This window comes from Alternaria ventricosa (assembly GCF_023758065.1).
Source record: "Alternaria ventricosa strain BMP 2768 chromosome Unknown scaffold_23, whole genome shotgun sequence".
In the NCBI taxonomy this organism is placed as follows: Eukaryota; Fungi; Ascomycota; class Dothideomycetes; order Pleosporales; family Pleosporaceae; genus Alternaria; species Alternaria ventricosa.
In genome coordinates this window covers 309772-334871 of record NW_026055703.1, presented here as the reverse complement: position 1 = coordinate 334871, position 25100 = coordinate 309772, and the positions used below count along the sequence as shown (strand labels likewise).

The window sequence follows — 25100 nt, the reverse complement described above, 5'->3', positions numbered from 1 at the left end:
AATCATCATCGACTTCACCTATAGATCAGTCAGCAGAACTCGCTGTTCGGCACATGACGAATGGCCGGGGCAGCGTGCGCCATTAGGAAGTGGAAGGGTATATAGCACGAGAGGACCCATTCAACTTATCCTAGCCACAAAATTGATGGTCGCGCAAACCGTTCGCAGAACCCCATGCGCGTCGCAGACCGGATAAGATAATGTTTAATTCCTCGACATTGCTTACGGAGCAGACCTTCGTTCCCAAGTCGTACCTTGATCGTCAGAAATGCTGAAGGCAATGTATACCTTGAACGCGAAACACGGCGAATGCTTCAAGATAGGTGCTGATAACCCGAACTAGAGAGGTGAGCGCATCGTGGTCGCCATGAACCTCGAAACTTACATCGTGATTGCTACTATCACATAAGCCTAGAAAACTGCCTCAGTATGCCTCCAGCTCCAGAACGTTCCGCCAAACTCATCCCACAGCACACCACATCACACCACCACACCACCGCACCCATCCAGACCCTACAACCCAGCCTCCCATCCCAGCCTCCCCTAAACAGCCAGCTAAGCACAACAGCCTCGCATCTAGACCCTACCTTCACCAGCTCCCTCCCCAAAATGAGGGGTAAGACGCCCAAGTAAAGCAATCGCAAGCCTGCTGCAGCACCGCCGATCCCATACCGCATGCATACGGACCGATAACACAGCTGCAAGCTATCTAAAGCGAGATCGAACCGCCATCCATTCGACGCGCGATTCTGTTGGGAAGTATGAACGGCTTTGAACCACCGTTTAGGTGTTTATAGAGCGATGCGATGCGTTTTGGTGGGTGTGTCGCGTGTGGTGTTGCTTATTGCGTTTGTGGGGGAAAGCGTTGGGTGACGTCATGAGCACGTTGTTTGGTGGAAGCGTGGAAGGGCAACGTGGTTGGGGTGTGGCATCCACGTTGTTGCGAACGTTATCGCTATCGCTATCTAGACATCATCTGAAGGATCGGAAGGCAGGAACAAAGGATATCCCCGCTTCACAACGTTGGAAAGACGTGGTTTGAAGTCATCAAGATTATTAAACAGAGCGATCGCGCGTCAGCGTTGCTGTGCGGAGAGAGAACCCACGAAAAAGCACGCTGCGCGAAAGAACCATGGGGATGCAGGGACCGCGCGCCAGTACGCCGCCAAAAGTTCCAATTGGACGGGAAGGGCTCTACCGGCCAAACGCCCCGGTACGCTTACGAAGGTTTATTTCGGGATGATAAAACAAAGTGCACAAGAAGCAGCAGATATTACGTCGTCAAACCACGCGACACGGGACGGGATAAACAGCAGTAGCAATGACAGCGATGATGCGTGATAGAGTGATCATGATTTCATAAAACTAACTATATAGAGATCTTGTCGGGAACCTAGCAGTTCCATCGACTTGATGCAATCATTGCATCAAAGGGGGGTATCTGTTTTTCTGATTTGAGCACTTCATTTCAGAACCGTTGCGCCAATTGCCTGGCCAAAAAAAGCAAACGCCGCTCGCAAAACACAAGAGAGCAAAATCACGATCGTGATCCTCGTAACCCTCACGTCATTGCACCATGAGAAACCTTACATGATGTGGACGTGCGTCAAAGCATGGGCTTAAGCCCATGTCTTGGAAGTGTTGAGACCGAGCTCGAGATGCTGTGCGATGGCGTCGGCGAAGTCGCCGCCAGCGTTGGAAGAGTGACGGCGGCGCTCGCGACGTATTTGGTGCTCAGCTTCCATGAGGCGGCCTTGGACCCAGGCGCGCTGCTTCTCGTCGTTGCGGATGCAGTCTGTGTTCATGAGCTCGGTGAGGGTAGCGACGATTTGTTGGTTGATCACGGCGAGCTTGTGGGATTCTTCCGTGTGCATGTCGTCGACACTGTTGCGCGGGGTTGAGCTGGTCCTGGAGCTGACGGCGACGGGATCACTGGCTGCGGGGAAGGGCGTGGAGTACTTGGGTGAGGACTCGGGCGAAGATGAGAGAGACTGGAACTCTGGCGACGATGCTGCCATTGGGGCGTTGAAAGGGATCTCCATGGCCATGCGGCGTTGGAGAGCTTCCTTTTGGGCGGAGAGGAGCATGTACTTCTGCATCGACTCGTTCTGGATAGCCATGTTAGTATGTGTAAAGGAAGGAAGCACTTCGGAGGGACTCACTCTACATAAAGTGGGTCGCGACATGGGAGCCATGGTGTAGTCCGATATGGTGTTGCTTGGTGATCGTATCGTTTAACGTGGAGGGAGATTTGATTCCAGCTGATGTGGGGTTGTCGGGTTACTGATAGAAATACCAGTTGACAATGCCAAGAGCGTTGGTGCTAGGAGATCGGCGGAGCCCCAGAAGTGTGGGTACGAAAAAGTTCTTGGTGGTGGACCAGAGTGGAGTGATGGTGATAAGGTGATGCTGCCGCGACGACTCGGTGATGGCTGATGCTTAAGTATCGAGGCCGGTGATGTTAACAGAATATTCCAGAGTTTGACGGATTCGCAAATGCGGTCTCCTGAGTCTGGGGGTTTGCTCGCAACTTAAACAGCTTGTGATGGGGCCGCGCATTCACATTCCCGGAATAGGCCATGACGTGCGATTAACACACCTGCACCGAAACACAGCGCGGCTGAATCCGTCCTTCCGCGGTCACTGTGTCGAGACGCCTTTGAGTAACGGGGCCCGTTTCGCAGAACCCTGTTGGGATAGCCAGGGGTTGGGGCGTAGTTCAGCTGTGATTGGCGGAGTCAGCCCCCTTGCTGATCCTCCTGCTTCCCCGAAAGGTAAACTAAGCGACATAACGTCACTGGTAAGAACCTGAATGTAGGGCCACGGCGCAGGATCGTGATCCAGTAACAGGATCGCACATGAAAGGTCTTGAAGCAGTCGATGGCACATGGTACCTGCATTGTCGTGAGTAATTTTGCCTGCAGACTCTTACCCTTCACTTGTGGGTAACTTGTGGGTAATGCGAATTCTCTGCCCTCCATCACAATGCCATGATGCTGCCGGAAATGCCATGGTGACACAGTATGACGTTTCGCTTGATCCAAAATTATGTCTGAGTCAATTCGGCGCAGGCCGAGGCGGCGCGGAGACATCCTGCGACGTCACATTTGCATGGTGCTGACATTGGGCAACTTTGCTGCTCGGGCGGCTTCACAGCGCAGCACTAACACACATGTGGCTTCTTTGGAGACATCCCAAATGATGATTAGGCGCTGCATTTGACTGCATTCGATTTCCTTCAACGTGTCTAGAGGCCAAAAGTCAGGCTTAGCACGAAAAATCAGGTTTCGACGCCACATTAGTGGCTCAGTCCCACGTGTATCCGGGTTTCGGCTTGGGTGTGACGTCCCTGTGCAAGCCTCAAATCCCAACCATGGGCATAACAGGGCTGTTGGAAATTCGATCGTCGTTTCTAGCGTATCAGAGCCCCGTAAAGGTTCCACGACAAGGCTTCCAGAACAGACCCTTGATCCTTCACGCGGCAGGGAAGTGTCACGCTGGAGTGCCACGTTGGTGACAGAATGCTCGTGGGATTCGTGTACATTGTGGACGATACCGCCTAATCATGACAGCGGGAACAAGGCCTTGGCTTATCGTCGCCCTGGCGCGCCGCGATTACACCCAACATTCAGGTATTCGCATGTCCTCAAGTAAGCGTCATGTCAGAGCGACATACTCCGCATGATACGCGTACGGCACAAACACCTCACTGCCTGGTCGGGGTTGGTCTTAGAAGATCGAGGCCTGACCGCGCCGATCATACGGCGTCGTCAATCGACGCCCGGTCGCTGCAGAAGGGATTGACCGAAACGCAAACGTATACTGGCATTCGGCGGATGTACATGAAAGTGATGCGACATGTTGCGAGAGATGAGAGCGGTGTGGTACAGGCGTGTCAGTCTTCAGTAGACTGTCGATCTGACCAGAAGCCTTTGCCGTAGCTGATGAGGATCTCTTGTCCACGTCCGATGCCCTTCGCTCTCTTTCCGCTTTTACCAGCGCTGAGCACGAAGACTCCGACTCTCTTTTCCACCTTCCCGTTCCCAATGTCTACAAGTATGTCGCGAAACTCGGCGCTCGGTGCGGCAGAGACGCCCCGGTAGTCGTTGATGAAGCGTGCTTCGTTGCCCATCTTGGATGCATCAACGCCGATGCCTAGTTCGCGGTCGAGTGAGAGATCGTAGTCGGATGCTTCATCAATGTCAGTCTGATCGTGCACATGGCCCAAGTACGGCAGGATGAACGAGTCTGGTGGCAGATGCTGGTTAGCATAAAGCGCATGCTGTCCGTGTGCAGGATGCGCAGAGTCCGTGACGGGTGTGATCTTGACGTTCGAGTACGGCCCATTCGGCTTGTAAACCTGTGTATCGGGCGGTAGATCGGACTTTGGCAATATAAGTGCGCTAAGTTTGTCTTTACAAAGCTTCTTGGAATATGAAGGTGCGTGAAGGTAGATGGTTTGCCCATCCCACCCCTTCGGCACAGCGCCAGATGATTTTGGCATCTCGCTATCGAATTTGATAGAGTTGCGCAGCTTTCATCTAATCCAGGCAGGCAGTCGTTCCTTCGCGGGGGTCGAGACGATAAGCTTGGTCCCTCTCGAAGAATTGCGGGAAGCTCGCGACAAAGATATGGAATCTCTGGCTATAGTGCCTTTCTGTAATGCATGATACGGGATTGTGCGGCGAGGTGGTGAGGTGAAGTTGTTGTGTTAGCAAAGTCAAAGGCTGTGGTACCGAGGGGCTCTTGCCTGACCGGCAACACTTCGGCGGGACGGGCTAGAAGCGACAGGAACACCCACTCTCGCTCACCGTAGCACTCACTAACACCACACTACGCCTCGCCCTTTATCGACGCGACGCTCTCTAGCTTTGCGCGGAAATGATCACTATTTGTGGGATATGATAACGCGGAAGGATCGGGATTCTTCGTGTTTTGCAGCGCGTCATTCGTTCTCCGACGAAACATCTGCGCCCAAGTAGGTGCCGCGCTTAATGCGTGACATGCGACTACCATTGTGGCGCTCACTAAGCTCATGCGCCTCTCCTGAGGAATGCCAGATGCGAGATTGCGTTACGACTGTTGCAAGGAGCACTGCGGGCGGATGACTCTCGCAAGAAGAGCACCCGTATGACAAGAGCTGAGACAGAGCTGAGAGCTGGCCAGCCTTGAGGATCACAGCAGCGCCGGCAACAGCTTTCCGCTACATCTCGATGGCTTCAATAGTTCGCAACACTGGACGGGCTGTCGGCCCTTCGCTGGATCTAGTCGAGGTCTAGATGCAAGGGCAATGCAGGAACCCGCACGTCCCCAGTCCATCGTGAACCAACGACCTCGCCAGCATCAGACCGGTCCAATCTGGCCCTTCTCCTATCAGCGAAGCTATTTTTACTCAGACGCGGGGATTGCTCCAGATGCTGTCACGATTACCCATCTCCACTCTGATCGGGATTCCAGTGCCTCTGGCAAGGAGCCCCTAATCGTCGCTCTGTTCAGGTGTTCTTTGTCACAGTCAGCGGCTCGGCGCCAATGCCAGCTGCCAGTGTGTCTTACACCTCGATACAGTCGCGCGGCTTCTTCTCTGCTCAGAGCTGACATGCAGGTGCGGATCACGAACCGGAGATAGGTACCTACCGGGCGATTGAACATGTTCCGCGTGCACAAATCGAACGCTTGCGGCAAAAGCAGCTAGAACGACGGGCGATGTGTTGGGGCGGCAAGGCCCCTTGGCAGGGGAAATTGTCAACCTCATTTCGTTTCTGCACGCAATCCACCTTTTGATTGGCCCGCTCGACTTCCATCAATAAACAGCTCACAACGGCCCATGTCGAAGCTTTCCACAGGTTCCCCTATTTCGTACTATGCCAGGCACAGTCCACCAAACGGCGCCACCGGCACGCCAGAGCCCTCGCGATACTGCCAACCGAATGCAACTACGCCAATGCCCCCTGTTCATGGACGCTGGCGCTCTTGGTAAGGCCAGCTCGTGTATAGTTCTATATAATGGCTTCGCCAGCTGCTCCTCAGTTGATTCCTCACCACACACTCACTACACTCACTAATACACGGTTATCACCGATCACACTCGTTTTCAACGACCTCCAACGCCTTACAACTTAATACCTTCCGTATTTTAATACCCACCCCCCAAACCAAACATCAAGATGCGTTCCTTCGCCGTCATTGCTGGCTTCGCCGCCGTTGCCCTTGCCGCTCCCCAGGCTTACGAGGCTTACCCTGCTGCCCCGGCCTCTTCCTCCGCCGCTGCTGAGTACCCCGCCTACCCTGCTGAGACCCCCGAGGCCTCCAGCTCCATGCCCGCCTACGAGGCCGCTACCTCCTCCGCTGCTGAGTACCCGTCTTACCCCGCTGAGACCCCCTCCGCTTCCATGGAGGCTTCCAAGCCCGCCTACGAGGCCAGCTCCATGGCTCCCGTCTACTCTGCCTCCAAGCCCGCCTACACCACCACCGAGGTTGTCCACGCCACCAGCTACGTCTGCCCTGAGCCCACCACCATCACCTACGGTGTCTCCACCTACACCATCTCCTCCAGCACCACCCTCAGCATCCCTGAGTACACTGCTACCTACGTCCACACCCCTACCCCCGAGATCCCGGCTGTCCCCATGCCCACTGTCACCTCTGCTTCCGTCCCGGCTGCTGAGCACACTGCGCCTGCCTACACCCCGGTTTCTCCCATCTACCCCTCCTCCAACGGCACCGTTCCCCACGTCCCTGCCGGAACTGCTGCTCCTACTGGCACTGGTGCTATGCCCAGCGCCTCCAAGCCCGCTGAGTTCACCGGTGCCGCCGGCAAGGTCTCCGTTGGCTTCTTCGCCATCGCTGGTGCCCTCGCTGCTTTCTTGTAAGCAGTTCGCTCTTGAGTGATTCGTCAGGTCATGGTTCCCCATGGCCTTGCTAGTCTCTTCTCGAGTTGTGGAAAGAGGAGGAAATAAAACATGGCTTCACGGGTTACGACTTCGACTCTGCATCACGATTCAGTCTAGGATTGGGAGCGCGGTGTTGGTGGTACGAGCCCTTTGCTTCCTTGCGCAATCAAGTCGCAGCGGCATTTCGATGGATCGATATACTTGGTATTGTAATACGCCTTGGTTGGAATGCTTACTGGCCCTATGGAGGGAGTCGTGTGGTCCCCGGTGGTCTTTTTTGTTCCTAGACTCTTTGCCTGTTCTGAGAAGAGTTGGCTATCTTAATGACATGATTTCCACCTTTACTTTACGACTTGACTGTCTACCTGATACCCTTCTGTACATATTTTACCATCAATGCATTTGATCGTAACTTTGACCTTCTCCGTCTGTGCAAACCATATCGTGATACCTGACACACCACTGTCTTCAGAACATCTCAAGAACTGACGTCTTGACAATCTTTCCTTCTTTACCCTGATCCTCGCACGCGAACCATCGTTCAAGTCGGGTCGCCCCTGAGACCCTGCACCGGGAAATTACACAGGCCGCCTTACCCTACACTTTACCCTGCAGCGCGTCGTGCCTGGCATGTGGCCCCCCACCCATTCATCCGCCCGTGCATTCCCCAAGAACGCCAAAATACCGAACGCGTCACTTTTCGTCCAACCTAACAATAAATTGACGGCATCTCGGCTCTTGCGACCCTTTGTTTTAGTCACGGCGCGTGTATCCATTCCTGATGTTGTTTGCAGGACTTGGGTAGGCGAGCGGATATATTGCTTTTTTGCTTGGGGAGAGGGTTGACGCGTGGCTCGCGCGATGCATGCCGCGCTGTTCGAGAACGTAGGATTGATGGCGAGACTCTTGGATGCGCTTCCTTCACGAGAACTACGTGCCGGCAGCCGCAATATGGCGAACTCGTTTGGGCAGACCGATGCCGCATGCGTGTTCGCGCCTGCCGCTTCTACTATACCGCCATCTTACAGCCGGGGTCAGCTTGTCATCTTCCGGTCACCCAACCATGATCCAAGGAGACGCCGCTGTGTGCTACGAAGGTTTATCCGGCCTTGTTTGGACATCCTGTGTCGGCCACAGATGCCTAGTCAGGCAGAGAAGATTTATTGGGAGGGAAGCTGAAGCTGGGTCAGAAACATACTAACAGCGTCAATATTCTGGAAATTCTCTTTATACGCGTATAAAACCCCAGTGTTTGAAGAGCTGGGGCGCAGATCGGGGTTTTTGGAAGGAACGCTTTCCGTCGCAATTACCACCCTTTATCGCGAAAGCCTGGTGCAAGGATGCCGCATTCATAGTCTTGGATATAATCGTTCACCAAGCGAATGAAACGCCAAACTACTACAACAAGCCGCGACGATCTTCGCCAGCGTCTCCAACATAGAAGTAGCTGACCTAGATACATATCGCGTTCCAGAAGACTGCCGCCGATGTCGTTGTAGCCTCCTCGCTGGTGTTTACTTCTGCCACATGCACTTCCACATTGGCAGGTGCAAGTGTCCCCGTAGAGCAAAATACCGAGGCCTACACGCCACCGAGGAAAGGTTGCGAGCGTTCGACACAATATGGGCCGGCATTACATTGCCTGAGACGCTGCCTGCCCCAGCACTAGAAGCCGACCAGAAGATTCTTCCAGTGCATGCTGATAGCGAAGACCGAAACGGTGCGGGCTCGGAGCCTATCCAACCCTCGTCTCCTCCCGCGTCGCCCGCGCGGCCGCGAAAGCGCCAGCGGATGGGGACCGTCAACGCACCCATCACACTCTTATCAAATGCCCAGAACGAAGACGACACCGAACCGGAGCAGAGGGCTAACGACCACATTAAAGTCGTCTGCGCATCAAAACTGTACAGCAACATGCCTTTCCGACAAAAGGTGATCAAGGACACGTACATCTTCTTGCGGCGGCAGATGCGACCCGACCTCAAGCGTTGGAATGCCAGCATATGGGATACAAACACCGTGCTTTACGGCACAGTACTTGGCGGTTGCATGTTTGCAAAGGTTGATCCCGCGAAGGCCTATAAGCTAGAGAAGCTCGTGAAGAGCCCCGGGATACTTCTAGAGTATGGGATATATGCTGGTGTAGGTTGCATGCTGGTGCACGAGCTTCTCGACATACTTCGTATGCTAGAAACCGTCTAAAGATAGTAGATCTAGGTATAAGCAAGGCGACTAATAGAGAAGCTACGAGTTTATTCAAAGGTAGGATAAACAGGTTTGCCGAATACATCCACGTCGAATGTGCCAGTGGGTGTTGTTGTGAGCGGTTGTCGCAGTCTATACAGCATGCTGGATGGAAACTTGCATCTCCGACATGAGGCCTGGCAGTGTCATCACCAGCGCATGTATCTTTCGCCGGTGACAGCGCACCGTATCGTGGACCAATACCAACCCTTCCTACACTATCTGACTTGCGAGGTCAGCCGCCCAATTCAGCTCCGGTTCGGTGGTACGAGCATTGAGTACACGCGACAACCGCCTTTTGCATCTGCCGACAACAGCCTTAAGCCAGGTAGTCTTTGGTATCTCTTTCGATCGGCGAGGCAACTACAAGTACTCTGATAGCCTACATGTAGCCAGTCGTACGCCAGTGTAGGTCTTACCCATATCAGATGGCTTGCTGAAGCCAGTTCCAACCTACTCGTCTTCACCAACTCGAGTCACAAAGAATATCACAGACAAATGATAGGCCAATATCCTCCTAGACAAGTCTTCCACTTCGGTACTCGCATCGCGAAAAGCATCCAAAAGCTAGAATTAACTTAAGCTGCATACTAGATGCGGCGTCGCGATTCCCGGAAACGAGATCGAGGATTGCGAAGGCTAAGACGTTCACCCGAAGGCACAAGATACTTTGCATTATGTATCGTGCTTTCATATTGCATGCAACCAAGAAGCGGTTGTCCGTAAACACCTGCAGAGATATTTCAGGGACACAATAGCTAACTATGGGCTGTTAGCCCAACAGAGTGTGATTGATGTCAAATTCTGAGTTTGTCAAGAGGTCGTCCCTTCCATCTCAGCCACGACAGCAGCAACACCAGCCAGCAACACCATGAAGGTCAACAGCAGCGACATCAGGAGTAGCTGCAAAATGTAAGCTCAATACATGCTGCTCTCCCGCACCAAAGATGTACTTTTCTTTGCAGTGAAAGCGTGGAACAGTTACCTACCCGCATCGCTCACACAGCCGAACCATAGCGTACAACACCGAAAAGACGCTGTGAAAGCAGTCAAGAGGCCTCTGACAGCCTCTCAGCAAACGGTATTGCCATCTTACCCCTACCAGCTCTCTGATGGTGCGCGCTGCGGTGATAGGCCCAGGCGACTACTCTAAGACTACGAAGTAGATACGTACTGCCATATATCGCTTTGGAGAACACGATGCAGGTTATGATTTGGTTTTCAACTAGCATCTCGCTGATCGGACGGTGTATTATAGGCTTTCTTAGCTTAGAATATGTTGGCCTAGGCTACTACATCGAAGTAGATACGGAAGAACGCATCCTAATGCATAGGCCTGAAGCGTACGATATGGGTCACGATCCGGTTCCTGACCGCAATCTTGCTGATCAGACGGTGTGTTATAGACATTCCCGGCTTGGAATATATCAGCCTTGCCTACGACATTAGCACAGATACGGAAGTATATATCCTAATGCATGGGTCTGAAGCATACGATATGGGTCATGTCGACGTTTCTAGCTGCATTCCGACCAAATCTGCGGTGCGCGATGCGGCTACTGTGAAGGTTAAAGCATGAATACTCACTTCTATGTATTTTAAAGCATACAAGGTGAGCCGTAGTGGAGTATCTGGATGTTATGAGTTAGCTATGCGGTATCGAGTGGACTTGATGTCTTCGAATAGAACGAAATTGCTGCATGCATTCTTACACCAAGGGCCAAACATACCTTAGCCCATCGCAACGCTTCAAGGCACTCGCAGCTACTTGCTTCGCTACGTACATATGCTTTTTACTTATCGTCGAAATGCAGCATAAAGAACCTTAGAACGCATGCTTTGTACTCTCAGCCGGTTTCCACCTATATTAACCGCCCCAAGACTTATTCTTAACTACAACCACACAAGAGTTCATAGCATTTCACGGTACCAACATGTAGATATAGTTTGACTCAAGTCTTTCATAGCATTATGCTACGCTAAAAGCCGAGCACGCCTGACTGGAACAAACATGAAATGGGGTATCATATCGAATACACTGATCCAGCCTTTTCCTCCCAAAACGCCTAGCACTCGGTCGGGAAAAACAAACCTCCTCCGCACATCGAGGCATTGTGCCTCAAACATCTTCGCTCTCTAGATACCGCTGCGTGCGAGAACCCAGGAATGCTCAAGAATGACGCCACATGAAGATGATGCCGCTGAATATGATACATAATGAAACAAAGGCCGCTTGTGAGCCTAAATACCCTCTCTCGCACTATCGTACTTCCATAATCATCCGGGAACTCTTGGCTGAACCTGCATTCAGCGATCAACACCCACCTTCCCAACACCCTTGCCCATCTTCTTGCCGACGTCGAGATCGTCAAGCTGTCCCTTCTTGAAGAAGTGAGGAGCTAGTTCATTGAGCCATGGTGCTTCGATTGGAGCGACAGTACGCATCCACGACTTTGAAGTCTCCACCTGCTCGAAGTAGCATACCAAGCGCGGCCGCTTGTCTCTCAGACAGGAAGATGGATGGATCCAGACTTGATTGCGTGAGGAAAGGCAGCGATAGCTCATGCCATCTTTGTTCAGCCGGGCTGTATTGGCGAAGTATGCCGATGTCCAACACTTCATGATCTTGATGTGATCGGCTATTCCACAGCTACTCCTTTCTATCTCAACCTTGTCACAAAGTCTGAACAGCTGTTCTCGAACATCGATCACGCGACTGAGCGACCGATACTGGACGAAATTGTCTTGACACCAACTTTTACTAAAGCCTGTCTCCTCAAACTCGTTCCAAAGGTTCAGGAGTGAAATCATGTCCCCATGCTCTGACGCGAATCTCTGGCGTGCAAGGTCTGCTGCAGCTTTCTTGTCTTTTGGGCTGAAGAAAATCTGGCCCGCTTCCGATACGAGACTAGTTAAAGTGACCATCTCATCAACGCAGCCAAAACTGTCAGCAGCTAGCAGAGCTTTCGCTAGCTTTGGATCCAATGGCAGTTCGCTAGCCCTTCGACCGAGCTTCGAGACCTGTCCTTCACTGGTCAGAAGTTGGAGGGAATAGAGGTTCTCTAAAGATTGGATCAAGGCCTCGCTGGAAGGTTTTGACGGCAGATCGAAGTTGAGGATGTCGTTGATTCCCATTGACTTCAAGATGAGTATGAGGCTGTCGAGGGAACTTCGGAGTATCTCTGGTTCCGTCTGAGCCGGCAATTCGTTGTAGAACGCGTATCGTGTGTACAGATGAAACGAAAGTCCCGGTCCAGTACGTCCAGCTCTCCCTGCGCGTTGGAGTACACTAGCCCTTGAAGTTGGCACTACAGATAGTGTCTCTGTGCCTAATCTGGCATCATATCGTTTTTGCTTGACCAAACCCGAGTCGATTACATAAACGATTCCGTCGATGGTCAGACTCGTTTCTGCGATATTGGTAGCACAGACGACCTTGCGAGTGCCGTCAGCCACTGGATCGAAGATGCGGCTTTGCAGATGACTCGGTAGGCTACCGTAGACAGGCGCAACAACGACAGGCGCCATTGTGTTTCCGAGCTTCTTGGCAGTAGCCTCGATAGATTCCGCAGCCTGTATGATCTCGTCCTCTCCCGTAAAAAAAATGAGAACGTCACCTTTTGGCTGGGACGCGTGAATTTGCCAGAACGTAGTCAGGGCCGCGCTCAGGTAGTTGGCCTCTGGTTGCTCCGTGAAAAATTTCGTGATTGGAAAGGATCGACCAGGGCAAGACAGGATACTGGCGTTGTCGAAGTATTCAGAGAAGAACTGAGCGTTCAAAGTAGCCGAAGCGATGACGAGACGAAAATCCGGTCTGCAACGAGTAATCTCACGTGTCAGGACCATCAGCACGTCGGTAGCAATGGTCCTTTCGTGCGCTTCGTCCAGTATGATGGTCGAGTAGTCCTCCAGTAAGGGTGACGTAAGAGCCTGTCTTAGGAGAAGACCATCCGTAAGGTAAACAATCTTAGTCTCTTCAGGCGAGAATTTCTCCTCAAACCTCACCTGATATCCCACCTCTTTGCCCAAGCGAACACCAGCCTCTTCTGCCACACGTTTGGCAACACTCATAGCCGCTACGCGTCTAGGTTGCGTACATCCGATGCGTCCATGCTTCGCAAAGCCAGCCTCAAACAAAAACTGGGTCAATTGTGTCGTCTTTCCTGAACCCGTCTCACCGACGAAGACGAGTATCTGTTCAGTCTGTAGAGCTTTGATGAACTCATCCTTGTATTGGTAGACCGGTAAAGAACGGCGAACTTCCTCGATCGAGGCGGCATGCTTCTCTGCTTCGTCCACGAGCATCTCAAGCCTCTGCTTCTCCAGGTCAACCATAGGTCCATCATATACCACGTTCTGTGATGGGTCGAAAATTAGCTCGTATTCGTCCTCTCGGACATCGGCAGCCTTGGGTTGACTTTTTATCTTAGATAATTGATCTTGCTCCCAGACCTGATACTCGCTCTTGTAGTCGACATCTGTGTCCTTATGTCTGCGAGTAAGAGCTTCATTTTTATTCGAGTACTCGGCGTCGGGAATTTGGAAGCCAGAACCGGAATCGTCGATGGCATTTCGCGCCTCGGCCAGCTCCAGGGTCTGACGATTCTTCTTAAACTCGGCTCTTTCTCTCTCGCTCAGCTTGTTTCCTAGTCTCGCCTCCTCTTCTGCTTCTTCGGCGACCTGGCGGCGGAGTAGGGCGAGTTGTTGCGCTTCGCGTTCGGCAAGGTATTTCTGGCGCGACGCCAACCTCAAGGCGCTGACATCCTGGTCGCCGGTCTTGCGGCGTTTGGAATCCATGATGTGCGGTAGTTCGGGTGTGTTGGCGGTCGCGCGATTCGGCGGGAGCGTGCTGTCGAGTCGAGGGTATGGTATGCGTGTGCGCACGAGGTTTGTGGGCGTGGAGGGTTCACTCGGATGGTGGAGCTCGACTACGAGATGTTGGAGCTCGGACCAGGTGGCGCGAGCTAGCTAGCGGGATGGAAACTTCGGTTGCCGACTACAACGAGGCTTGTCCGCAGCAAGATGGAGACAAAACTTGAGCCTGGAGGATACAACGTCGTACGTTTCTTTGGTTCGTCAGATGAAAAGTTCTTGTAGCCTCAGGGTAGGCGCTTTCCAGGTGCTGGTCTTCACAGAGTGGGCTGGTGGGAGTTGGGAGGAAGAAGAGTGTAGGAGGAAGGAAGGCGGGAGGGGAGCCAGCTATATGGCGTCTCAAAGGCTAGCGTGGACAGCAGCCTGGTAGGTGAAAGACAGTGGTACCGATGGAACCATGGATGAGAGGTGAGAGGTGAGTTGGCTGAAGCATGCCCAGGCGGGTGTAGAAGAGTCACAAGAGTGGGGCTACGTCATAGGCAGCCGCCGTGAAGAGAAGGGACAGTAAAGGTAAAAGTGGAGACGAGAGAGAAACGCAGTGATGGCGATAGGTGAGTTTGCGTATGAACGGTACGGATGGTAGTTATGGACTGGGACTCATGCGCATGGTGAGAGTGTGGCACGTATCAGCATGAAAGTCATCGCAGACTTTGGTACTGTGCCTGGCATGAATGGGGCGAACACCATGGTTCTGCTACAGGCACTGCACTCAGTCTATAGGCCCCGGAGGAATGTTCCATACCCGCTAACGATATCATACTCACAGTGCTGAATAGTACTCCGGCACATAATGGCACATGCTCTTGAGCTTCCAACGTTGCCTTCGGCATCCTTTGTTGAAGCGCATGACCATCTGCGACTCAAACAAAGAAGCGACCGACATATATGGAAGAGTATGAACCCTCCGCCGTTTTACTCCGTACCCAATACCTGCCGTCCCGCCCCAACATCAAGTTGCGACTTCCCTCCCAACCAAGAAACCGCCACGCCAAGGACCGCGGATTGCAAATCAACCCACACGGTTGGCCGCACCAACCACATCGATCACTTCATCTCATGTGACTCCGTCATTGTTTCAAAGAGCATGACGCAACGCGTTCTCGCGAATAGAGCAACAGCGATTACACGACATGTTCCAAGATTCATTACTCCGAACAACATGACGCAACTTGGATCGCGATCGCAAATCAGGCAAGATCGATTACATGGCACGTTCGCTTTAGGAATATGAACCCATCGAGATAGGCGAGTGTGCGTCGTGAACATAGCGCGACAGGAAGGCTTCGGCAACCGCGATGCTTGCCCGCAAGTACTTATGCTCGATATCAACATAGGCGACATGAGATGAAAAAGCGCAGTGACCAAATCTCGCCAACGTAAAGATATCATATTCATTATCATAACCCACTACCTAACGCCGCCCATCGCGACGCCACGCTTCATAAACGCTAGAAACCCTTGAAAGAACTATGCAAATGACACATGCTGACAACACCCTCATCCTGCCTATCAGCACCTTCATCCCACACCTACACCAAATCACCCCCTCAATGACTAATATACTGAAACACAGCACTAACATCCCTCAACCCATCACCCGTCTCCTGCCTAAGCAGCAAATCCTGAATCTTGCCCAACGGCCCCGTCTCACCATCATTGACGAAGTGATTCCACGTACTCGTGTCACCGTAAAGCATCGCCGGCGCTTTTGCCACCTGTCTTCCATCTTCTTTCCTGCAGCGCTTGCACTTGAACGTGTCGTGCGTGTCACTCGTAGTATTGTCGCGGTACTGAAACAATTCGCGGAGAGAGTCGAGTGAGAAATGGCGTTCAACATCCTCCGCGCTGTCGACGACACAAGACGATAAAGACTGTTTGTGGGACTGGCGCTGGAAGACTTTCTCCTCGATAGTGCCAGTGGTGATGAAGCGGTACACGAAACAATCCTTCTTCTGGCCGTCACGCCACACACGCGCAAGGGCTTGCTGGTCGGCAGCGGGGTTCCAATCAGGGTCGAAGAGGACGAGGCGGTTCGCGCCGATGAGGTTGAGACCGCAGCCACCGGCTTTGGAGGAGAGGAGGAAGACGAACTCGGGGCTTTCGGGGTCGTTGAACTTGTCGACGAGCTTTTGGCGCTTGCTCACGTTCATGGTGCCGTCGAGACGGAAGCAGCCGTAGCCGCGTGAGCGGCATAGCATGGCGAAGATGTCGAGGGTTTGTGTGTAGTTGGAAATGAGGACGATTTTGTCGTTTGTCTCGGCGCGGATGCGGGCAAGCATGCGATCCAAGACAGCCATCTTGCCGGAGTACCATGTCTTGACCTCGCGATCTCTGCCTCGCGCATCCTTCTGCACAAAGTCGTCTGGTAGCTTGTCCTCGCAGCCTGGTAAGTCTTCTGGTAGGTTGAGTAGGTCGGGGTGGTTGCAGAGTTTCTTGAGCATGCCGATGACCTTGAGTGGCTGTGAGCCTTTGCCGCGGAGTAGACTCTGGACATCGGGTGACTTGATGAAGTGATTGTAGAGATCCTTCTGGAATGGCGCGAGGTTGCAGAATACGACGTGTTCGTACTTGACTGGCAGGTACTTGGAGAGAATGTCGTTGGTTCGCCGGATGATGAACTTGTTGACCAGACCGAGAAGCTCGGTGAGGCGCTCAGTACCCTTTTTGATATCCGCATCCGTTCCGTTCGCATCGCGACCCTTCAAAATAGGGATCTCGTAATGCTTGCGGAACTCCATGCGCGTGCCAAGGTAGTTGGGGTTGGCGAAGTTGAGTAGCGCGAAGTACTCCGACAGATCGTTCTGGATGGGTGTGCCAGAAAGAATAACTCTCCTCTGCACGTTTAGGTTGTTGAGCGCAGTAAAAGTCAAGCTGTCGCCGTTCTTCAGCCGATGACCTTCGTCGCAAAGCATCAAGCCAATAGGCGTCTGTCCAAACTCGTCGGCGTAGAGGCGCAGGGTTTCGTACGATACGATGAGGACAGGTCTGACAACTGCGCGTCCGGATGCGATCGACCACTGCCGTATTTGCTGGATGAGCTCCTCTTTCGATGCCTTTCCGTCGATCGCGAAGGGTGTAACCGCGTCCTTTCCAAGCCACTTGATAAGCTCGTTCGCCCAATTCCTCACTAAACTCGACGGACAAGCGATGACGCACTTTTGTATGGTCGATTTGCCAGCGTCGGGTGACTGCTTGAGTAGTGTCCACATAAGCGCGATACACTGCAGCGTCTTTCCAAGACCCATCTCGTCTGCCATGATGCACCCATTCGCCTTCGGATCGATCATGCCCGTCGTGGCGCGATACAAGAACTTCACACCCTCGACTTGATGCGGTCGCAGAACCTTTGCAAGTCTTGGATCGATGACGACTGGCACGCGCGGTCGCTCATTGTCCACCTTCTTCTTCAACCCCAGTATCTCTGCCAAACTCTTGTGTACCAGCGGCGCCTCCATCTCCTTCTTTTCTGTCTGACTCAGCTTCGGTTCCGCCTCTTCCTTCGGTATCGGCTTGTCGTCGACTGTGGGATCGTAGAGTACTATCGCAAACTCTCCGCTCGGGTCGTGTAGTGGTCGCGCAACAAAGACGGTTCCGGTCCGCATACCAAGCAGCGGCGCTGGTCGATTCGGGTTGTAAGCTCCAACATCCTTGTTGACTAAAGGAACGATGAACTTGGTTCTAAAGGCGGTATCTTTGTCTTTGGGCTTGAACACGGGAAATCGGTTTGCGTCTCGTGTGGCGAGGGCTAACCGGTCTTCATTCGAGTATGGCTTGTCGCTCTCTCCATCTTCGCCTCCGGCACCAGAGTAATCGACCTTCCTCCTCTTCCTTGCTGGCTTCGTGGAGACACTGGATACTGTTGCTGAGCCGGGACAGCGGAAAGGCTTGATGAGGCGTTCGGTTGACTGTGGAGTGCCACCATAAAGACGCGCCGCGGGCTTCGCCGGGGTGGCCTCGCCGGCTGCGAGAGTCTTTGGTCGATGCATGAGGGATTGACACTTATGGTAGGCACTGTGAGGTTTGGCAGCCTATGTCCGGTCGATGTGGTGGGAGTTGGGAGGAAAGGGAGTGTCGTGCAGGAATGCTGATCAATGCTCGCAGGTGGCGGAACTGCGACGCGTAGATTGTTAGCTCAATCACGTCGTCACGTGGGACGACAGGCAGCATCGTCATCCCACCAACATCAAGAATCTCTATCATACCTAGATGTCATATCTCCATCACTCATTTATCGCATTTCTGTTATTTTCATAAATCCAACGCGTCAATCCCCCACCTCTCCATATCCCGAAAAACCCTGTGACCGACACCTCCGAGCCCATCTCCGCAAATTCCCCAGCACCCACCCCAACATACTTCCACATCCCTCCCCACCATGGCGCGAAAAGCAATAGCAAAAGATCAAATCGTCAAATTGATCGTAGGCGCGGGGCAAGCGTCGCCCTCGCCGCCCGTTGGTCCCGCGCTAGGAAGTAAAGGTGTGAAGAGCATGGATTTCTGCAAAGTACGTTTATCATTCTCCAATTGTCGCATGCCTTCCTACACAACATATCGAGATCTACAACCTTCATTTTCGATTGCAAAGCTTCTATTCAAACTTGGTCTACCCATCGATGTTACCCCACGCTTGCTTCCATACCCTTCTCAATCCCCTCAATCGTCGCAAACCCAACCCATACCCTATACTAACCCCCCACCGCAGGAGTTCAACGCCCGCACCGCCCACTACACCCCCGGCACCCCCATCCCCGCACGCATAACAGTCCGCCCCGACCGCTCCTTCCACTTCCAACTGCGCACACCCCCGACCGCAACCCTGCTCCTCTCCGCCGCCGGCGTGCTCCCCACCAAGAACAAGATAAGAGGAGCCGGAAACGTGCCGGGACCCATGAACAACCATGACGGGCAAAAAGGAAAGACGAGCACAAGTAGTCCGACGGTGGGCAATGCGGTGAAAGGGACGGTGGGCACGGTTAGTCTGAAGCATGTGTATGAGATTGCGAAGATTAAGCATGGCGAGACGAGGTTGAGTGGGTTGAGCTTGGAGGGTGTGGCGAGGAGTGTGGTGGGGCAGGCGGGGAGTATTGGGGTGGTGGTTGTGCCGTAGATGGGGGAGGGAGGGCTGGGAAGAGGTGGAGATTGTGGAGGGTTGGAGAGATGGAGAGATGGAAGAACACTGGATTCAGCAAGAAATCTTGCATGGAACTGGAGCTGTGAAACGAGGGCAGGGTATATGGCATACTCTGAGGGCCTCTACGTGTTGAGTGGAGAAGAGCTTGTACATATATTGTATACCTGGATAGACTCATGATGCATGATTATTTCCGACTGTATATCGACTGGAATGCTGGGATGGACTCGTGATTAGAGCGAGTAGGACGAGGCTTTTGTGCCAACATATCTCTGACTATATCTAACAATGACTGCGACAAGATAACAATGACACTTCCTACTGTTACATCTCACCCCAAATCTTCCTGACACGATCCTCAATGTGAGAATAGACCCGACGTTGTAGCTGCATTCCATCCGTTCGAGCTGGCGCTCAGTATTACCTTGAATGCCCTGGGCACACCATCAGCACCGACATACTCCATGCGATCTCGTCGTTCCGCAGTAAAGACTGGCGCTGTCATAAAACCTGTCCATGTCTCTCCCTCACGAAAACCCATAAACACCCCCCTGCTCCTGAAACCTCAACTGATGATCCCTCAAATCCGCCCAAAGCCTCAACTCACTCTCCTCATCCAGCGCGCCACTCGGATCACTCGCCTCAGGACTCACCCTCTCCAACTTACTCAAAATATCCAGGAACTTGTAAAGGTAATCCTGATGCTGCAACGCCACACTCCCCCGTCTCTCCTTCGGCACCTCAAGCAGGGTACTAGCAATCGAGCGAATCTTCTGCGTCTGTGTCGACATGAACCGTAAGCTTGCGATCGGGCTAATGGTGTTTGGGCGAAAGAAATCACGTGTCGACATGGAGATGACGTAGCCGTCAATCTCATGGACGGGGTAGAGGAAATCTGAGTTTTGCAAGTAAACGTAGAGACTTACAAAGGAGTCGCCGTTGGGCTCCATGTTGACCATGTCGATGCTGCCCAGTACCACGAGGAGGTCTTTGACCACTTGTTCCCGCTCTTCTGACATTGCCTTTTCGAGCGCGTCGGCGTCGGTTGTTGTCCCGGATACAAACCTGTCGATTCCTGCTGCGAGGACGTTGGACGTGTTTTGCGCACCAGCTTGGCCCTTCGACCGCTGATACTTGTCCAGTTGAAGGAAGTACTTTTCCACAAGGTGCGAGCGAGTGGATAAATGGCTGGCGTAGATGTTCGCTTTCTGGATCTCGTAGCGTCGCAGTTCGTGCGCTTCCGGTTTGTGATGTGTGTCCATGGCGGGGTCTCGCATCCCAGAGTATTCTGGCATGGGCGGGTAGTAGGGTTTCTGCTGTTCGAGCCCACTGTTATTGCTAGACTTTGGCCGGACTTTGAGCACCTCTGGTAGGCTGTCCAGAATCTGCCGACAGCGCTGCAGGCTTTGTGCGAAGATCTGTTGTTGTCGATCCCAGTCGAATATCTCATCAATGCCAAATGCCATCTCCGCCGTTGCTAGCGACGAGTATGACAGGAAGATGCGCACGTTGATGTTGAACCCAATGAGCATGGAGACGACCCCTTCGCGCTGCGGTTGTATCTCATTTGGAAAGATGTGTACATCGTCGACTTCTCGCGGGAGTGGTGGTAGAGGCTCCGTAGGTGTGGCAGGCGCAATCATCAGCTCTCCGAAAGAAGCGCCGAGCTGTTGTATGGTCCTATCAAAGTCAGTCATGGTCGATGCCAGGAGAATGTTAAAAGTACCGCACACCCACAAAAACCGTCCAGAAGACGCGCCGACCAATCTCCTCGGTGATGTAGTCTACTTTGAACTCTCTCGAGCCGTCATGGTTCGGTCCGTTGGAGCCCCACGCACTCGGCATGCCACCAAGATAGGTATAGCCCTGAGCCTCGGGTTTATGGAGCCCCAGGGAGCGTATGATGGTCAGGCACTCGGCGAGGTACAGTCGCAGTTGCCGCCATTGGAATACGTAGGCTCCGGTCAAGCCGAGGAAGTAGCTGGTACACGCGTCGTACACGTTCAGAGACGGCCGGTCGAGATAGCCGGGTCCTCGCGCCCGCGCGCACACGTCCCGGCACTTGTCGACGAGGGAGAGGTGATTTGGGTATTCGCGTCGCGTCTGTGTGTTGAGATGGAGGCGTGGTTTGCGAGGAAAGGACGCGACGAGGACCGCGATCATGGACGCCAGCAAGGCAAGGAAGGAGGGATTCGTCAGGTCCTCCCTATGCCCCCATGCTTCGCGGAACGACGGCTCGTGCGGAAAGGGACATAGCGGATGTATGAATGTGAAGAAGTCGTCGATGAGGGCGTTCAGGGTGGGCAGGGCGCATATCTCTTCGGCGGAGAGCTGGGCTGGATGCGACGACTGCAGTTGCGCCAGCGCATGGGCGGCATTGGTAGGAGACTGCGGCGTCGACGACTCGGAGTCCAGGTCGCCTATCCTGCGCTTCTTGATCGCTTCGGCATGCCTATTGGGCGGTCCGCGTCGTCGGCTCGGGCGCTCAAAGGTACATGGAATCTCCAGCGCGAGGCACGCTCTACACGGCGGGCCCGATTCGTCGCACTACAGACGTCAATCAGCGTGTTTATCATAATGTTAGAATGGAACGCGCCCACCTTGACTTTGCGGATGCTGCACGAATCACAAGCTTTGCGCAGGCGGTTCGGCTTGGACTGCTGCGGCAGCGGAGGATTCAAGGCATGGTTCGCTTGGAGAGCCTGCTGGGCCTGGAGCACCTCGTTGATATTCTCGAGCTTCGGGTATGCGGCTTCTTGCGGGTAGGCTATGCGCGACGACGGTGCCTGACCGTCGAGAACCTGCCCGTTGGGATACAAGGGCGTGTAATTATGCGGGTCCTGGCCGTCTGGTGGTGCAGGATACTGCGACGCATGCGGAGAAGAAGTCATGGCGTAGCCGCAGTTCTACCGTGACGAGGGAAGGACGTTGGCTGATGTCCCGTTAGCTTCCGGTTAAACAAACAACTGCTCGGTAGCTTCCAGATGTATCAAGACGACAGGGCGCGATCAACTGCCTGGCCGAACGTGACAGGTCTAGTAGAGCTTCTAGTAGGCTTACTTGCATACAGGTTTCGCGGTCCGATCAGACGCGGCAATTACCGACACGGTTAGATGGGTACAGGGACAAGGAGAGATGGCCTGAGACCGCTCGCGGTATGCGATTGAGTGTAACAAGACCAGATGCTAGCAATTGGAAGACGTGGACGGTTTAGAGTTGGTGCTGGACATTGCATGCTCATGGCATGAAAATTCAGAGGCTGTTTCAAGCTACAGATCATGTTAGGGCAGGCACGATCCGCAGGACGAAAACATCTTCCCCAGGACCCCCAGTCTCGTTACACCACGCGTGATGGTGCTCATTTCTGCATGAATGTAGACCCATTGTCATAATGTCATGTCCAGATTTCATTTCCGCTCAATGACGCAATTCAGATAATCTCCTAGCGCGTCGATCTTATCGAAAGGAGTATACTCCGAGATCCACGAACGCATGTTCGTCCGATGAACGAATCGCGTAGACAGACATGCCATGGACGCGTTCAGTTTGCTCAGAGTTGACATTTGTGCCCGAGAAGAGATCAGTGTAAAGAATGGGTTGTGTATCAACGCCCGCTAATCCCTTCAAATTGGTATATATGCTCGCATCACCATGCCTCTAACATCTCAACCCACCGTATAAGTCAGTTCCTCTTAACATTAACCCCCCATCGCCACCACTCTCCACACCCCTACCACCCATCATCCCCATCAGGTTGCCCCCATTCGACAACCTCATCCCCCTGTCAATCGCTATCATCACTATCCGGCGAGCTCCTCGTTGGCGGCCGTGAACTACGCGACAACGAGAAATCCAGAATGTCCGACTTGGAACCCGCATCGATAAACTTGCGCAAACACCATCCGATCTGCACTGCCGTCGAGGTTTCGTTGCCGAGTGGGTCGATTTGACGGCCTTTGACAAAGACTAGAAGGTGGGTTAGTAAAAGGTGTTGTGTAGCTTCGAGGTTGATACATACTAATCTGGTTCTGGCTGTCCTCGCGGTCGTACACTTTATCCGACGAGCCAAACGCGATAATACCCAATTTCGAACTCCGCTCTTTCTCCTTCGCATGAGCGGCACTGCGGTCGAAACCCTGCTGTGCCAAACCAGCCAGCAAGTGTTCGTAGACCTTGCGTGGTAGCTTAGTCGATGAAGGGCTGTTCGTAGGCCAGGTGGTAATGTTGAGAGTTGCCAGATTGCGCAAATCACCAAGGCAGTTCTCGAAGTTGACGAAGCTGTCGTTCTTGCTGCGGATGACGCTGACGCCGGGGAAGGCTACCGAGATTTGCTCAAGTAGTGTGCAGTCTTTGCAGATCTGTGAGAAGGAGGCGTAGTCGTAAACGAGCTCTTCGTCGCAGCTGTCGGGACCGGTGCTCGCGTGCACGTTGAGGCTTTTGAGTGTTTTGCTGTGGCGCACGATGCCGGCGGCGGCTGGTAAGGCCTTGACGTATGTGAGGTCAAGAGTGAGCGTCTCGATACCCGAGACGAGAACGAGGAAGCCGTCGATAGCGCCTAAGCCGTCGTTCTCTGCGTTATCATCGTGTTTGAACTCCAGTGTCTCCAGCTTGTCGGGCAGTTTTGAGCTTTTGCTAAGCTCTGCAAAGAGGGCATCAGCACCAGAACAGCCGAAGATGCGGATGCTCTTGATAGACCGGAAGTCAATCAACTTGCAGTATGTTTCCGACGCATAGCGCAGATGAAGCTTTTGCAGTGTGATTTCATTGAGTGTGATCGGCGTGCACTTCGCGAACGGCTGCATATGGCTGAACATGGTCGAAGTAATGAGTCCAGGCGCATTGACCGTATCGTTCAGCTCGCGCATAGTGACGGTCGGATCCATCTCATCGAAGCTCGCATGCAGCGTAATCTTCTCCAGCTTGCGCCCAGCCACGTTCTTCAGCAAGAAGTGACAAAAGTCCAGGACCTCGCGAGAGTCTGGGTATAGTCCAAGCTTCCGTACTTCCTGGAAGCACGTCTCAATATTCGGCAGCTTCTGTAGTTCTGGCAAGACATTGCGATCCAGCGAAATGCTTTCCATCCACCGCATGCGCTTCTGCTTCTTGTACAGCAACACCAGGTTGTCTCCGGAGAACGGCGACCACGGGTGCCACGAGAACTTCTCCAGTTGGTTCTCCGGCAGCAACTCCAAAATCATGCGAATAGCAAAGTTGGCTTGTTGCTGCTGATTGCATTTGTCCAGGACATCTGCGAGGTAGAGGTCCAGCTTCCGGACATGTTGTAGGCCGATGTTCTTGGGGTTGAGGAAGGCTGCGAGGCGCGTGTCGTGGGGTGAACCGACGTCGAGGGTTACTTCGTAGTAGAGTTGACGGACGGTGATCTCGTGGAGTTGTTTGCAGGTGAGGCAGAGGTTCTTGAGGTCGGTTGGGCGGTTGATCTGCGTTGTGTAGTGTCAGCCTGGTGCTTCTTCTGCTACTTTGAACCCACCATCAACCCAGAGACTTACATGCTGGACTATCAACGTCTTCAGATCGACCGAAAGGTCCATGAAAGCCAACCGCGGCGCCATCATGTGTGCTTTTCCTCGACACCCTCCAGATATCGCAAAGAGCACCCCGTAGCAAGTTCGCTCGTCGCCTTATCGATATGCGCGGCCGTCTACGTAAGTCTTGTTGAAGTCTTTCTTCTCCTCTGTTGCCTAATCGCCCGCAAGATAGACAGCTGCAGTCGATCGCAATACGTCCGGCAAACTGACCGGTAAAAGTGGAGTAAGAGCGGAAGGGTTGATGGGGCAGGAAAAAGGAAGTAAGCGCGCAGGCAAGCAGCCCTTCGTAGGTTCAGCCTCACTTGTGTCCCGCCAAAGACCCACCCACCGATGTAGCTCCGCCCAAGAACAAGGGTCCACGCGGGAGGTGAATAGCGCTAACCTAAGCGACAAACTGGGGTAAGCTTGGGCTGTGAA

At 53.3% G+C, this 25100-nt stretch overlaps 8 protein-coding genes across 8 annotated transcripts; 3 read left to right on the top strand and 5 right to left on the bottom strand.

Annotated features, from left to right (window-relative positions):
• Window positions 1-1619: 1619 nt before the first annotated feature.
• On the bottom strand, window positions 1620-2195 carry J4E93_009678 (uncharacterized protein; the record flags this gene model as incomplete). The annotated part of the gene is made up of 2 exons (XM_049347567.1): window positions 1620-2108; window positions 2163-2195. The coding sequence occupies 2 exons, from the start codon at window positions 2193-2195 to the stop codon at window positions 1620-1622; spliced, it is 522 nt and encodes a 173-aa protein (XP_049195334.1).
• Window positions 2196-3895: 1700 nt separating this feature from the next.
• On the bottom strand, window positions 3896-4504 carry J4E93_009677 (uncharacterized protein; the record flags this gene model as incomplete). The annotated part of the gene is made up of 1 exon (XM_049347566.1): window positions 3896-4504. One exon carries the CDS (start codon window positions 4502-4504, stop codon window positions 3896-3898), a length of 609 nt encoding a protein of 202 aa, XP_049195333.1.
• Window positions 4505-6164: 1660 nt separating this feature from the next.
• Window positions 6165-6869, top strand: J4E93_009676 (uncharacterized protein; the record flags this gene model as incomplete). The annotated part of the gene is made up of 1 exon (XM_049347565.1): window positions 6165-6869. One exon carries the CDS (start codon window positions 6165-6167, stop codon window positions 6867-6869), a length of 705 nt encoding a protein of 234 aa, XP_049195332.1.
• Window positions 6870-8417: 1548 nt separating this feature from the next.
• Window positions 8418-9092, top strand: J4E93_009675 (uncharacterized protein; the record flags this gene model as incomplete). Its single annotated transcript, XM_049347564.1, has 1 exon — window positions 8418-9092. One exon carries the CDS (start codon window positions 8418-8420, stop codon window positions 9090-9092), a length of 675 nt encoding a protein of 224 aa, XP_049195331.1.
• A 2349-nt stretch (window positions 9093-11441) lies between these two features.
• J4E93_009674 (uncharacterized protein) lies at window positions 11442-13931 on the bottom strand (the record flags this gene model as incomplete). The annotated part of the gene is made up of 1 exon (XM_049347563.1): window positions 11442-13931. The coding sequence occupies one exon, from the start codon at window positions 13929-13931 to the stop codon at window positions 11442-11444; it is 2490 nt and encodes an 829-aa protein (XP_049195330.1).
• Window positions 13932-15553: 1622 nt separating this feature from the next.
• RHP54 (DNA repair protein rhp54) lies at window positions 15554-17992 on the bottom strand (the record flags this gene model as incomplete). Its single annotated transcript, XM_049347562.1, has 1 exon — window positions 15554-17992. The coding sequence occupies one exon, from the start codon at window positions 17990-17992 to the stop codon at window positions 15554-15556; it is 2439 nt and encodes an 812-aa protein (XP_049195329.1).
• A 389-nt stretch (window positions 17993-18381) lies between these two features.
• Window positions 18382-19113, top strand: J4E93_009672 (uncharacterized protein; the record flags this gene model as incomplete). Its single annotated transcript, XM_049347561.1, has 2 exons — window positions 18382-18510; window positions 18709-19113. 2 exons carry the CDS (start codon window positions 18382-18384, stop codon window positions 19111-19113), a joined length of 534 nt encoding a protein of 177 aa, XP_049195328.1.
• A 551-nt stretch (window positions 19114-19664) lies between these two features.
• J4E93_009671 (uncharacterized protein) lies at window positions 19665-24707 on the bottom strand (the record flags this gene model as incomplete). The annotated part of the gene is made up of 6 exons (XM_049347560.1): window positions 19665-20817; window positions 20864-21684; window positions 21738-22043; window positions 23051-23103; window positions 23156-24575; window positions 24645-24707. The coding sequence occupies 6 exons, from the start codon at window positions 24705-24707 to the stop codon at window positions 19665-19667; spliced, it is 3816 nt and encodes a 1271-aa protein (XP_049195327.1).
• Between the last annotated feature and the right edge of the window lie 393 nt (window positions 24708-25100).